General features: G+C 44.1%; 1 protein-coding gene across 3 annotated transcripts in view; it reads left to right on the forward strand.

The window, feature by feature from the left end:
* Positions 1 to 16,196, forward strand: part of TOP3A (DNA topoisomerase III alpha) — a 1,120,433-nt gene that overhangs the window by 284,052 nt on the left and 820,185 nt on the right. For all 3 annotated transcript variants that reach the window (XM_044089591.1, XM_044089590.1, XM_044089593.1), the window contains one exon: positions 1,271 to 1,346. In XM_044089591.1, coding sequence (XP_043945526.1) covers positions 1,271 to 1,346 — 76 coding nt within the window. The remainder of the gene's footprint in view (positions 1 to 1,270; positions 1,347 to 16,196) is intronic.

Here is a 16,196-nt window from a genome sequence, read left to right on the forward strand (position 1 = left end):
TAAGGCCTTCTTGAAAGGGACCTATTTTTCATACTCCAATAAGAGAACCACTGCTCCCTTCGGACCTCAGCTTTGATTTAGAAGCCGTAACAGAAACTTGTTTTGAACCAGCATCTTCTGACCTGCTGAAATTTCTTTCTTGGGAGGTTTCATTTCAGTAAGAAGAATTTATGAATTGCAGCTCTTGTCTTACAGTTCTCCATGTCTAATTTTTCAAAAGGGTAGAGTTTCACTGTATAAACCCATAATTCTTTCCCCAATGTACTATTCCAACAGGAAAATTCTATATTATCTATATCCTAGATGTTCACAGATTTTAATATTTTATCTCCATATTATTAAATCCTTCAGAAAAAACTTCTCATCTCTTTGCTTATTTCTTCCTGAATAAGTTTGACAGGGGCATCTCCAAAATATCTCTGTCCTGGTGAATATCCAGTTGCATTTTATCTGTCTTCAGTATGCACCATAAATCCTTGCCAATTCACACCAAAAGCTCATTCAGCTAAATCTTTGGCTACATTTACATCCTTTTTGCTACAGCAATCTGGTTTACGTTGCATACTTTTTGTCAGATGTTATAAATTGAATGTAGTGTCCAAATTTAGGGTTTTCTTTGGAGCCACTGTACTCAAGGGTCTTCTGTCACGAAACTGCCAATGTCATTGATAGCTTGGGATTCTGATCCATTCAGTTGGATCGGACAGATGGGATGAATAGGATATGGTAGTTATGTATTTACCATAAGACTGGATCATTTCATCCTCATTCGTCCAATACAACATTCCTCCATCCAGCCCCCCCTTCCAAACTGTCCTTTTCCTGAAGACCTGGAAGATGTATTGAAGTGCTGCTCCATCCACTCCTCTTTTTAGGCAGCAGACTCGATCTGAGGAAAGTAGCTGCACAAATGGATTATGAGAGGGATACGTTTAAAGGAGCTTAACACTGGAGCTCTGCTTTTGCCAGCTGTAATCTGACAAGAGGCCCAAAGACCCATTAGTCGTAATAGGGAGACAAGGATGAAAAAATCTTATGTTATGGTAAGCACTTAACTACTATTTAAATGTGTCAAGCATAACAATTAGTTATTTGATGAAGAACTTTTATTCTTTGAAAGCTTAACCTTTACCTACTTATTTTTCTGTCAGTTAAGCAGTTAACATAGTAAATACTATTACTTATTTTTGGTCTTGGAAGTTTTGTATTGTAAGTGTGCAAGCAGACACGTTTGCCACATTTAAATAAATGTATGTTTTTAAATTTCTAGGCACAGCTGTAACCCCGTTACTTTGTTTGATGCTGAGGTGGAGAAGTACTGCCCTGACAATTTTGTGAATATTAAGGTACCCGATTATAAGGCTTGAACAAGGTTTCTGCTGCTCTAAAAGATGTTTAACTGCATCTTAATTTATGAATATATTGAGACATTTTGGGTTTGTTTCATATGCAATACCTATGCACTGCTGAAGAGTTTATTTTCTCTAGTTAATTGTGCTGTGTAAGAGTGCCCCAAGTGGAAATGATAAGAAAAGGGTGAAATCTAAAAACAGCTCCATTTCAAGTATCTTGATAGTTCTGAATTGTTTTGGTGTAGTATTTAGATTCACAATTTTGAACAAGATAATTAGCTGTAATTTGCAGCAAAAAGTACTTAGTGACATTTATTTAAACTTGGAAAGAAGAGAGTATATTGTATGTATTACATTAAACATGCATGTAAATGTCCTAGTTCAGTGAGGTAAATCATAGGATCATAGGAAGTTACTAGGCTATTGGCCCTGAGGCCCTTACAAGCCTAGCCAAGAATTTAGCCCATGTTCCAACAAGTCAGCACCCTATGCCACTGTATAGCAGGGTCATAGGTAGAATCCCAGGGGTGTATTTTCTGTTACCCATCCAGTTGTCCAGGTTGCACATAAAAAGGCTTAATGAAGTGCTCTGCTTTACGTAGAGAGGGAGTCTATTCCACGAAATGGGGAGTCTCTGGGACACAAATCTGTCCTACCAACAAGTCCTATTGATGTCACAGACCAGGTTGAGGTCTCGCGTGCAGGTTACTTGAGTGGAACTTGATATGCAGCAGAGTCCCATCAGGGCATGGTTTGAGATTGCTTTGTAGGCCAGACAGAGGTCACCTCTGAAGAGTTTGCAAGAGACTGAGTAGAGAGACAGGGCTTTTAGCCTATCTGTGTAGGGTAGATGTATCAGGCCCTGGATTCTCCGGGTGAGGAATCTCTTTGGTCTCTCTAGCTGCTGTATGTGCTTTGCGAGGTACATGCCGAAAGGGGCATTGTATTCAATAATCAGTCTTATAAGGGAAGAATACAGGGATGATGTTCTTCATCTCACATTGCTGCAGTCCTAACACTTGGGTAGTCCGCTGTCCTTGGTCGGCCCGAATATCAAAGTATAAGGCTGACGTCGGTCAGGGCGCATTTGACTGACGTCAGGACGTCAGGGTACAAATGCGCATGACTGACGTCATATCCTCACTCTTTTTTGCCGCATGTTCCGATGCAGAAGCAGTATTGCAAGTGCTGGTTGGCGTTCTGAGATTTTTCGATTTTAGAAGTTTCAGACCGAGTTCAAAGTTGGCTAAGTACCCCGTTGGGGAATATTTTGTTTTTTTTCTTGCCTCAGTCATTTACCGGATGTCAGAAAAAGTTAATAATTGCATTTCTTGTGGGAAACAGATACCGCATAGAGATTATCATACTTTGTGTATTCCTTGCTTAGGGCCTGAGCACGACGTTGTTGGCTGTCGCTCTTGTGCTAGATTTAATAAACGCACTATAAAGAGAAGGTTGGATTGTGCAAGGTTAGTCTTTGGGAAGCGGTGCAACTATAAAATGCCGTCGGATGCTCCGACGCCCGCTTCTTCGAAGAAGCGCAAGGACAAGGCAGTTAAGCCTAGGCTAGAAGAACCGTCTGTAACAGACGCCGGTTCTTTGGAGGTGTCGGTGGAGCCGGTGGCTCCACCGGAGGTTTCTTTGTGTTCCCAGGGTGAGACCTTATTATTGCAGGATGTGGCCTCTCAGGAGACTAGTCAGGCTGAGGGGCTTCTCATCTTACTATACTCCCCTCCCTTCCCAAGGTGGCTAGGCCCTCTCCTTCTGTTTCAAAGGCTTCCCCCAGGGGCAGGCCAGGTTTGGCTTCGGTTGGTGTTACCCCTAGCTCCTCAGGTACTGTGCCCAAGAAGCATATGCTTAAAATGGCAGAAGATTTGATTACTTTGATTAGGGGTTCTATGCCCCCTCCTGATAAGAGACCTAGGGTGGATCCTGAGCTGGGGGGTTTTGAGCAGGCTTCTGATGTTTCAGAGTCTTCGGCTGAAGACTTGCAGGAGTACTCTCCTTATTCTGATTCTGATGTGGATGATTCTACTCCTTCTGCTACTCCTCCTGAGGATTTTTCTTTCAGAAACTCTTCATTCCATGAGGGAGCATTTTAAGTGGGAAGGTCAGGACTTCTCTGATTCCAGGAAAAGGCTTAGGGAATTTCTGTTTTTACCCCAGCATAGGCCTTTGGCTATACCTCCTGTTTTGGATGTAGTGGACGATGTTTTTACAGAAGCTTCTCTTAATCCTGATTCTTTGCCTCCTGCTCCTGTTAAACCAGATAGGTATTACAGGGTGCCTGAAGCTCATAAGTATCTTTTTAAGAGTCCTAGGGCAGACCCAGAGACTGTTAGCCAGGGGCCTAAAGGTGTGAAGGCTTCTGTTGTTAAGAATCCGGTTCCTGCAGACAAGGAGGCTAGGGCCTTGGATAGATGGGGAAAGAAAGTCTATACTTCTTCCACTCTTGCTATGAGGGCTCTGAATTGCCAGTTTCACATGTTGAAATACCAAAATTATCTCCTTTCACTATTGAAATCTAAGGTTGATGCTCTGGCAGTAGGTATTGATTGTAAGGAGTTGCAAGATTTAGTGCATGTTTCTGAACAGGTGGGTAAGCATTCTTTGCAATGTGGTTTTGATGCTGTACAGGCCTCGTCTAGGGTGGCTGCTACTGGGTCAGTCCTTCGCAGGCACGCCTGGCTGAGGGATCAGAATTTGTCTGAACATGTTAAGACTAGGATTTTAGATGCTCCTTTACAATCTGACGTATTGTTTGGTCCTCCTGTTGAGACAGTCTTAAAGAAAATGGAAGACAAGGCTAAGTCTATGCAGACTGTTAAAGATTTTTTGCAGGTCCAGCCTCCAAAGTTTAGTAGAAATTGGCCTACTAAAGGGTGGACATATCCTTCTTATGGTTCACAGTCTAGGGGTAGATCTAGACGTGGTAAGGGCAGAGGCCAGGGCTCTTTCAGGCCTAGAACTGGGAGTTCTCCTGCACAGGCTTCGGGTGAGGGCAGGGGTCAGTCCTTTCGTCAGCAGACCCAATGACCTACCTTTTCAGCTGCCAGAGCCTGCTCGTCTGGCAGCACCTTTGGGAGGAAGGTTGGCACTTTTCAAAGAAAATTGGAGTTTAATTACCCAGGACAAATGGGTATTGGATATCATTCACCACGGCTACAGGTTTTATTTCCATACCTTGCCTCCTTTCACAGGCATGCCAGACATTCCTCCTCTACAAAGACTAGAGGCTCACAAACAGGTTTCTTTGTTGCTCCAACTAGGGGCTATACAGCCGGTCCCTCTGCCAGAAGTGGGCCTAGGATTTTATTCTCGCCTGTTCCTAGTACCAAAGAAGGGGAACACGTGGAGACCAATTTTGGATTTATCTATCCTCAACACTTATCTGGACATTCCCAAGTTCAAAATGTTGACGTTGCAGCAGCTTTTACCTCTGCTGGGCAAAGATCATTGGATGGTAACTTTGGATCTCAAGGAGGCTTACCTTCATGTTCCTATCAGACTAAGTTGCAGGAAGTATCTGCGTTTTCGAGCTGGGACTTCTCACTTTCAGTTCTCTGCATTGCCCTTTGGCTTATCTACTGCGCCCAGAGTGTTCACGAAAGTTCTGGCTCCAGTGATAGCTTTCTTCAGACAAAAAGGAATACAGATCTATCCTTATTTGGACGACTGCCTGATTCTGGCTCAAGGAAGAGGAGAGCTTCTTCATCATTTGGATTATGTGATAGCAGTGCTAAGATGCCTAGGGTATTCTGTGAACGAAATAAAGTCCAGTCTAGTACCCTCTCAAGACATGTGCTTTCTGGGTGTGAGACTGAATACAGCATCCCAGATGGCCTTTTTAACCCCGGACAAACAAAAGAGTCTATCCCTTTACTTCCATCAACTATCTCATCAGTCCAGGCTGACTGCAAGGACAGTCCTTCAAGCCTTAGGGTTCATGGCATCTTGTATTCTGGTGCTTCCCAATGCCAAACTGCATATGAGGAAGCTACAATGGTATCTCAAAATGTATGGACACAGCACTGCCAGGATCTAGACACTGTCATTCCAATAATACCTTGCATTCAAAAGGAATTTTTGTGGTGGGCTCAGGAATGTCACCTAAACAAGGGACTCTCTGTGACCCGGCCAGAGGCGAGTCAGATTTTAACGACAGATGCCTCAGACAAAGCTTGGGGAGCTCATCTAAATGGAAAGTGGATACAAAACAAGTGGCCTGTCAGACTACAACATCTACATATCAACATGAAGGAGATGTTAGCAGTCCAGTTTGCATTAATTGCTTTCAAGGAATTGCTTCTTCCAGGACAGGTGTTGATTCTAACAGACAACACAACTGTCATGTGGTACATCAACAAGCAAGGGGGAACGCATTCTTATCCACTATGCAGGCAAGCAATGATTTTGTGGGAGACTGCTCTCAGTTTACAGCTCAATCTTCAGGCAAGGTTTCTGCCAGGATCACAGAACTCCTTAGCAGATGTATTGAGCAGACGAATTATGGATCCCCACGAGTGGAAATTGGATCCTCATGTATTTCAGAAATTGACAGTGTCATGGGGAACTCCAGACATAGATCTGTTCGCTTCTCCACTAAACCATCAGCTGCCAAAGTTTTGCACAAAAAGGTTTCATCCCACAGCTTGGAAAGTGGATGCTCTTTCTTTCAATTGGAGCAATCTTCATGTATATGCCTTTCCACCTCTGCCTCTCCTCCCAAAGGTACTTCTAAAGGTCAGACAGGACAAGCCAAGGATGATTTTAATAGCTCCGGATTGGCCTCGACAACACTGGTACCCATTACTGAGAAGTCTGGTACGGAAGCCTCCATGGCCTTTGCCTTCGATTCCACACCTGTTGTCGCAGGAGGACAGCCATTTGCTAAATGTCAAGCTTCACTCTCTGCACCTAACAGCCTGGCACATTCTGTTTTGAACCAAAGTGGGCCTCCACTTCCTCAGCAAGTTTTGAATGTTATTTTGGAAGCTAGGAGGCCTAGTACAAGGAAAGTGTACGCAGACAAATGGAAGAGATTTTTGTTTTGGAGTGCAGCTAAAGATTTTGATGTTTCTGAGCCCAATTTGAGTGTGGCTCTTCAATATCTTACTGAGTTACTGGACAAAGGTTTGTCTTTCTCTTCTATTAAAGTTCATGCTGCAGCAATTTCAGCTCACTATGATTGCAACCCTCCATTGTTTTCTCATCCTTTGTTCAAGCAATTTCTTAGAGGGGCAAAGAATATAAGACCCCCACGAAGAGCTCCTACTCCTGCTTGGGATCTCAATTTTGTGTTGGAGAAACTCACTCTACAACCTTTTGAGCCTGCAGCTACTGCTGAGTTGAAATATTTATCTTGGAAGACTGCTTTTTTGTTGGTCATTACCTCTGCAAGAAGGGTTTCTGAATTACAGGCCCTTATGGCAGTTGAGCCTTTCTTGATTTTCCATAAGGATAGGGTATCATTACGTACTAATCCTTCCTTTATGCCTAAGGTGGTTTCTAGTGTGGCTTTAAACCAAACTATTCATTTGCCTACTTTTTATGCAAATCCCCAAAATAAAGGGGAACAGATTTTGCACACTTTAGATGTCCACAGGCAGTTGCGTTATTATTTGGACAGAACTAAAGGGTTCAGGCAGTCTCAGCAGTTGTTTGTTTCTTTTGCCTTGAGTTCTCAGGGCAAGCCTGTATCAAAACAAACTATTTCTAAGTGGATTGGGTTTTGCATTGCTTTCTGTTATTCCCATCATGGCAAGGAGATTCCAGCTGGGATTAGGCCTCATTCCACTAGGGCTACTACCACTTCAACAGCTTTTTTGCGGGGAGTGGCAACCAAGGATATTTTGGAGGCAGCTACTTGGAGTTCTGTACATACTTTCTCTAGGCATTATCACCTGCCACTTTACTCTAAGTCCAGGGCTGGTTTTGCCACTGCTGTTTTGCAGGGCATTTTGGCAGCTCCTGCTTCCTTGTAGTTAGCCATCCTCCCTTACCTCTGCTTTGGGATTCTACCCAAGTGTTAGGACTGCAGCAATGTGAGATGAAGAACATAGTACAGTTTTGTACCTACCATAAATGTAGATGTTCAAGATCCACATTGCTGCAGTCCAATTTACCTCCCTCCTTCCCTCTGTTGTTAGAGGCGGTTGTGTGGGTTGGGTTGTACATTTTGTGTATATTGTATATATTGTACATATAGTTAGTGCAGGGGTGGTTGGTTGGTTGTTTGCTGTCTTTTGGCTTTGACCTTTATTTTTAGGGTCTTCTGACATCTGGGGCAAGAAAAGACTGAGGATATGACGTCGGTCATGCGCATTTGTACCCTGACGTCCTGACGTCAGTCAAATGCGCCCTGACCGACGTCAGCCTTATACTTTGATATTCGGGCCGACCAAGGACAGTGGACTACCCAAGTGTTAGGACTGCAGCAATGTGGATCTTCGAACATCTACATTTATGGTAGGTACAAAACTGTACTTTATGACCACCTTGTCCCTGGATGAGATGACCTTACTAATGAGGTGAGCCATGTAGAAAGCTTTCTGTACAATGGAGGCAATATGGTGGTCAAAAGTCAGTTTGCTATCAACCGGGGTTCCCAAGTCCCTCACAACTGATTGCATGCTTAGTGCCTTATTATCATTGTGATAATTTGTGAGGACGTCATTCTCTCCAAAAGGGATGATGATGCATTTTTTGGCATTCAGTTTGAGGCCATGTTTCTGGCACTAGTCATTTGTTTGGGTGAGACCCTCTTGGAGGATGTCCACATCACTTGGGGAATTAATGACAGTACCCAGCTTGCAGTCATCTGCAAACTTGGTCAGCCATAGCCCACTAGATTTGGCCTGCACCTCTGAGAAGTATATCCCAAACAGCAGAGGCCCCAAGACCAATCCCTGGGGTACACTGCTTGTTACAGGTCTACCACTTGAGGTGGCTTCCCCTATTTTGACTAGGTGGGTTCTATCAGTAAGCCAGTTTGGTACCCATCTGGTAAGAGATGGATTGATGCCTAGGTGAGAGAGTTTATCTATTATACCTGAGTGGGGAATATTATCGAAGGCCTTGGCCAGGTCAAGGTAGGCTTTGTGTACCATCTTCCCCTCTTCCATGGCCTTGGTGACTGTCTCAAAGAAGTCAGCCAAAATTAACAGGCATGACCTCCCCTTGACAAAACCAAACTGTGTTGGATCAAGTGTCTCGAGGTTGCCATTGTCCTTGTTAATGAGGTCCGTGATAATCTGTTCCATGGCCTTGAAAATGAGGATAGTTAGGCTGATGGGTCTGCAATTTCCTGGATTGGTGGATGCTCCACCTTTGTGCAAAGGGGTGACTATAGCTGTCCTCCACTCGGCTGGGATGAAGCCAGTACTCAGGCTTTGGTTGAATAAGGTGCCTAATGGTGCTGCAAGTTCCTGCTTGAGTTCATGTAAGATGCAGCCTGGGATGTTATCGAGTCCCATGGAGGCTGTAATTTTTGCCTTTGAGAGGGCAGTGATGACTTGCTCCCTAGAGATAAGGGGAGGGGGCAGGTACTGGGGATGTCCTGTTTTACTGATGGGGGGGGGGGGCAGAGGAGTGAAATTTTCACTGAACCTGTCTGCCACCAGGTTGGTTGATTTGTGTATGTGGTGTCCTTAACCACTAGATCTGTGCAGATCTGGGTGCTTCCTTTGGGTTTGGGGACATATGTGAAGAAAGCCTTATGATTGTCTTTAGTAGATGTGGCCAGTTTGGACTCGGAAGTTTACTTTGGAGGCTTTCACTAGTACTCTTATTTGCTTGTTCAGACTAAGGAGAGATTGCTTCCAATTAGACACCTGCCCCTTCTTGGTCCTGGACAGCAATTTTTTCCTTTTATTATATAGTTTATTTATTGTAGATGTCCACCAGACAGGTTTACTCTTCCTTGAAGAGGAATATTCCGTCCTGTCTGGTATTCCTGATGCCATGCAGCTATATAAATGCTCATATAGTGCTTTGGTGTAAGTTTGGCCATATGTGCCAGTTTCAGTGGAGGGGAGGGGGACTTTGAAGCTGTTTATACCTTCCCTCAGGAGGTTGTAATCACCTTTGGATAAGTTTTTTTGTTTGACCCTAGCTGGGGGGGTGGGAGAGATGGTGACTTTGAAAGTGACTGCTTTGTGGTTGGATCTTGCCAGGGCTGATGACACTGTAGAGATGCTGAAGTGGTTACTCATGTTGGTTAATACCAAGTCCAAGATATTTTCACCTCTTGTGGGGGTGTCAGCCAACTGGTCCAGGGCATTTGCATTGACAAAAATCAAGGAATCTCTAGGCATTTGTGTTTTGGCATGAGTATTTCTTCCAATCTATGGTTGGATAGTTAGTCGTCCAAGATCAGGATAAAGGGTTGAATCTTGATAGATTCGAAGACGTCCAGATAGGTGGAGTGGGCATCTTGAGTCAGAGTTGGAGGCTGTAGCTAGCTTTGATTTGAATAGGGGTCTTGTCAGTTGTTAACTGTACCTGGAGTATTTCCTGTGCATCATACTGTTTGACCAGCCTAGAGGTGTGTATGTCTTATATTTATATATATATATATATATATATATATATATATATATATATATATATATATATTGCAACTCCACCTCCTTTAGTTTTGCTGCCCGTGGCTTGGGGTCTGAATAAATGATAGGAAGTATCTGGTATGGCTGGGGTGCTCTCCGAGCTTTGAACCAAGTTTCTGTGACTGCACAAATGGCAGCTTCTTCCAGGGTTAAGAATGCTTGCAATGAGTGCAGTTTCATGTTTAGACTCCTAGCGTTTAACAGCATGACTTTTAATTTACGTTTTGATGAAATTTTCATGTTGGTAGTTTTGACCTCATGGCATTGCCTAAAAAAGACACTATGTGGGAGGCAAGAGCCTTTACCAGGAGCCTGAAGCCCAAGGGAGACAGATGCAGGCCATCTCTGGCAAAGCATCGTGGCTTGTCAGTCATGTCATCCCAGGCTGTCGAGTACTAGATCCCCTTGGAGTGACACCAGAAACTAAGCCAGTGTTGGCAAAGATTTATACTTTACTACTTTGTTAGCAGTCTGAGTATGGTTAGACTTCAGTTGCAGTGTCGTGAGCTATCAAGCACCTAGTGACTGCTGTTCAGTAATATCAGGAAACACTTAGTGACCTTTTTATAACTGCTTTAGGGGTAGACATAGCAGAGTTACATTCAGTGAGCTTTTGGAGAAAGTAAAATTGTATGCTTTTTGGGAACTACACAATTTTTCACTTTTAATGTTTCTTCCCCTTCTTTAACCCTGTACAATGTCTGGCTGTAAACCTGTTCCCCTCACTTGCCCAATCTGTGATCCTCCAACAGTTACTCTTTACCCCACTAGATGGGCTTCCCAAACTCCTGGGGAAGACTACCTCTCAGTGACACTTGGGCCCAAGGATCAAGGGTCCCAAAGGAAGTTGCAAATGCGAAGCCAGAAGCCATCATTCTTACAATGATTGGTCATGGTCCCCAGCTGTGGAGTCACTGTGTGAGATCCTTGTCTCCACAAGAGGTGTCATAGCCACTGGGTTTTCCCAAACCCTCCCCTGTGATAGGAGAGCAGGATGCTCTTCGTGTTTCACTGTTTCAATCATTACATTTGGGTAATCTGCTGGCAGGTTGCCCTCAATCAGGCTGATTAACAAAGTCTTGGGTCCTGCATCAGTTGCTTTCCCTTCTTCCATGACGTCAGGTCGTCAGGGGTATAAAACATGCAGCCGACGCCATTACATCAGTCTTTCTTGCCGTGCGGTGCCCGAAGCAAAAGCAGTTCGCAAGTGCCAGTCGGCAGACTCCTGAAATTTTCATTTTCGAGTTTCAGAACCAAAGTCTTCAATGTAATGCTAAGTACCCCGTTGGGGAAACACTTTCTTGCTCTTTACCAATGTCAGTAAAAGTTAATAATTGCATTACTTGTGGAAAGCAAATATCTCATAAAGATTTTCATTTGTACTGTATTCCTTGCATAGGCCTTGACCACGATGTACCTTGCTGTCGGTTTTGTTTTTTATTTAATCAGTGCACTATCCGTCATCGGTATATTTTTGCCTCTAAATATTTCGGTTCTCGGTTTAATTATCCAGAAATGTCGGTTAGCTGTCTGACTACCAGGATTCCGAAAAAAACGCAAAGATAAAGACAGAGGCTGCCGAGGTCCAAAACTGCTAACGACACTTCTCCTAAGCCAATCGCCATTTCGCTCGTATTCAGTGAGGTGCTTTTGCAGCCCCTGATACCCGCTACTTCTGATTCGCAGGTCTCTACTGACACCCATTCGGAGTCCAGTATGCCGCGAGATACTTCAACTATGGAACCTGCTGATGTCTCTACCTTGGATGGGTCTGGAATCGCTGTGCAGGCACCAGCTTCTGAGGGTGTATTCAGGCCTACAGACTTGCATATTAAATCGACACCGCCTTCATTACTAAGGCCTAAATCTCGATCCATGTCTAAAAAAACTATGCCCAGGCTACATGCTCAGGCCTCTATGCCTAAAAAACAAATGATAAAAATGGCTGAAGATCTAATTACTCTACTCAGGGGTAGTCAACCCCCCCCAAGAGGCCTAGGACTGAGATGGATTATGAATCTTCTGATCAGGATTCTGTTTCTTCTGGTGACCTGGATTTGTCCATCCCCACTTATGAGGATTCTGATGCAGAGGATTCCATTCCCTCTGCTTTCCCTCCTGAGGATTTTTCTTTTGGGGAAACTTTACATACTTTAAGGGAGCATTTCCACTGGGAAAGCCAGGAATTTTCTGATTCAAAAAAGAGGCTTAGGGATTTCCTTCTACCTCAGCATAGGCCTTTGGCTATACCTCCTGTACTAGACATTGTTGATGTGTTATCGAAATCCAGTTTGGCCCCTGATTCCCTGCCTCCGGCTCCTAGCAAACCTGACAGATACTGCAGGGTTCCTGAGTCCCACAAGTTCCTTTTCAAAAATCCTGTTGCAGATCCAGAGACTATTTCTCAGGGGCCCAAGGACATTAAGACTTCTACAGCTAAAAAATCCTACCCTTTCTGATAGAGACTCCAGGGCGCTGGATAGATGGGGTAAAAAGGTTTATACTTCTGCAACCTTGGCAATCAGAGCTTTAATCTGCCAATTTCATATGTTAAAATATCAGCCGCATATTATTGGACTGCTTAAACAGAAAATGATCTTGATTCCTGACTGTGTTGAAAATAAAGATTTACAGGATTTAATGCATTCTGCTGAACAAGTTGGAAAACATACTTTGCAATGTGGTTTTGATTCTTTTAGAGGCCTCTTGCAGGGCTGCTGTTACTGGGTCTGTGCTTAGAAGGCATACTTGGCTTAAGGAGCAATCTTTGCCTGATCATGTTAAAGCTAAATTGTTGGATGCTCCTTTGAATCAGGACCGCCTGTTTGGCAACAAGGCTGAAGAAGTTCTTAAAAAGATGGAAGATAAAGCTAAATCTATGCAAATTGTTAAAGATTTTTTACAAGTGCAACCTTGAAGATTTAGTAGGCACTGGCGTACTAAGAATTGGTCCTTTCCAGTCCCTTCTAGGTCCTCTCAAGCCAAACCCAGGCACAGCAAAAATTCCAGGTTTCAGTCCCAGGGGCTGTCAGAACTAAGCAGTGGGGGGCCTCCACTTCCAAATCTGGAAATAACAAGACACCCCCCTTTGGTAAACAGTCTCAATGACTTCCTTTTAAAATTCCCAAGCACTTATCTTTTGACTGCCCCTTTGAGGGGAAAGATTGCTCTTCATGCAAGGAACTGGGAACTCATAACCCAGGACAAATGGGTTTTAAATATAGTGTCCCAGGGATGCAGATTTCATTTCCACACGTTGCCAACGCCAAACGGGTGGCCAGATCTGCCTCCAAATCAGTGGGCAGATGCTCAAAAACAAGTACTTTCTCTCTTAAGCATGGGGGTATTCAGTGGTACCAGAAGAGGAAAAGGGACAAGGTTTGTAGTCCAGGCTTTTTCTGGTACCCAGAAAAGACAAATCATAGCGTCCAATCTTGGACCTGTCTACTCTAAATACCTTTCTGGAGATTCCAAAATTCAAGATGCTGACTCTTCATCAATTACTTCTTATGCTAGGCAAAGACGCCTGGTTGGCAACACTAGATTTAAAAGAAGCATACCTGCACATCCCGATCAGGGAATCTTGCAGAAGATACCTACGCTTCAAAGCAGGCTACACGCATTATCAGTTCTCTGCACTGCCCTTTGGCTTGTCTACTGCGCCCAGGGTATTCACAAAGTGCCTGGCTCCAGTTATTGCATTTTGCAGGCAAAGAAATATTCAAATTTATCCATACCTGGACGATTGTCTAATTCAGGCAGAAAAACCAGGGCATACTTTTAAATCATCTGGCGTTTGTAAAAAGGGTTCTGACTTGTCTAGGGTACAACATAAACGAAAAGAAATCACAACTGGTACACTGTCAACAAATTACATTCCTGGCTGCAAGCTTGAATACAACTGCCCAGATGGCTTTCCTCACGCCAGAAGAGCAAATTCATGTGATAACTTACTTCAAACAAGTGGCCACAAAAACACTGCTATCTGCAAGACAAATACTGCAAGCCTTGGGGTTCATGGCCTCCTGCATTCTTCTAATTCCATATGCAAGACTGCATATGAGGAAACTACAGTGGTATCTAAAAAGTCTATGGAGTCAACATTATCACAGCCTAGAAACAATGATTCCTATGGGCAGAGACCTGCTACCAAAACAAGGGACTACCATTCACACTACCACTTGCCTCCCAAACCCTAACTACAGATGCATCAGACTATGCATGGGGGGGGGGGGGGGGGGCTCACCTGGCAGCGAAGTGCATTCAGGGCAAATGGAACCCAAATCAAATGCACCTGCATATCAATCAAAAAGAAATGTTAGCTGTACAGAATGCTCTGACAGCCTTCAAGGACTACATTCTTCCAGGACAACTAATGGTAAAGACGGACAACACCACGGTTATGTGGTACATAAACAAGCAGGAGGGTACACATTCCTACCCCCTCTGCAGACTAGCCATGGTATTGTGGAACACAGCCTTGAGCTACCAGGTGCACCTACAAGCTCAATTCCTGCCAGGAAAATTGAATACACTGGCAGATGGACTAAGCAGAAACCTCATGGACCCACATGAGTGGAAACTGGAACCAAGGATTTTCAACATGTTGACAAGCGAATGGGGGAGCCCAGACATGGATGTATTTGCCTCCCATCAGAACTACCAGTTGGACAAGTTTTGCACAAGGACTCCCCACAAACAAGCCTGGAAAGTAGATGCTCTGTCCTTCAGCTGGATGTTCTGTCCTTCAGCTGGAAAAACCTATTAGTCTACATCTTCCCCCCACTGCCTCTGCTCTCCAAAGTTTTACTAAAAGTCAAACAGGACAAACCAAGGATGATCTTGATTGCTCCAGACTGTCTGCGCCAACACTGGTACCCCCTCCTGCGCAGTGTCACAGTTATCTCCATGGCACCTGCCTCAGACCCCTTCCCTGCTGTCTCAGCAGGAGAACCAAATTCTGCACCCTCGGCTTCCAACATTGAACCTTGCAGCCTGGCTAATCATTTAAATTCACCCTTATCATCCCTCAGCATACCTGTGATGGATGTCATCTTGGAGGCAAGGAGACCTAGTATTAGAAACTCTTATGCTGACAAATGGAAAAGATTATGTGCCTGGAACCAATCTCAATGGATGAGCACAGCAGCGCCCAGTTTACCTCAGATTTTACAATACTTAACTGAGATGCTTCACAAGGGCCTGTCTTTTTCCTCCATTAAAATCCTCCCCTCAGCTATTACAGCTCATTGTAACACAGAACCTCCCCTCTTCTCTCATCATCTGCTCAAGCAGCATCTCAGAGGGGCAAAAAACTTGAGACCACCCAGGAAAGTTCCAACCCCTGCCTGGGACCTTAACTTTGTCTTGGAGAAACCCACTCTACCTCCTTTCGAGCCAGCTGCTACTGCAGACTTAAAATTTCTTTCTTGGAAAACAGCCTTCCTTTTAGCAATCACTTCAGCCAGAAGGATATCTGAATTACAGGCTCTTATGGCAGTGGAGCCTTTCATCATCTTTCATGCAGACAGGGTATCTCTCAGGACAAATCCATCCTTCATGCCCAAGGTGGTATCCAGTGTGGCTCTTAATCAGTCCATTCATTTACCAACCTTCTTTCCCAATCCACAGAACAAAGGGGAATGGATTCTGCATTCCTTAGATGTGCACAGACAACTTAGATTCTACTTGGACAAGACTAAACCTCGAAAGAAATCTGAACAACTACTGGTAGCATTTGCTGTGGGGGCAGAGGGAAAGGCTATTTCAAAACAAACCATTTCTAAATGGATAAGCCATTGCATTAATTTCTGCTATAAGCACCATGGAAAACCTATACCCCAGGGGATCAGATCTCACTCCACCAGGGCTGCATCTACTTCTGCAGCCTTTTTCAGAGGTGTTCCTACCAGGGACCTCCTAGAAGCTGCTACCTGGAGCTCTGTATATACTTTCACCAAGCATTATCATTTACCAATTTTCTCTAAAGCCAGAGCTGGCTTTGCCACTGCTGTCTTGCAGGGCCTTATAACTGGCCCTAATGCTGTACTCCTCCTCCCAACCATAGCTTTGAGAATCTACCCCAAATGTAATGACTGCAACAGTGAAACACGAAGAACATAGTGCAGTTGTGTACACTTACCATAAATGTAGATGTTAGAGTGTATTCACTGTTGCAGTCCTGTTTACCCTCCCTCCAGCCCCCTAACCTTTCTGGCTATATCTCTACTTTCCTTTA

Source organism: Protopterus annectens, chromosome 12.part0, assembly GCF_019279795.1.
Source record: "Protopterus annectens isolate FY-2018-M chromosome 12.part0, PAN1.0, whole genome shotgun sequence".
Taxonomy (NCBI): Eukaryota; Metazoa; Chordata; order Ceratodontiformes; family Protopteridae; genus Protopterus; species Protopterus annectens.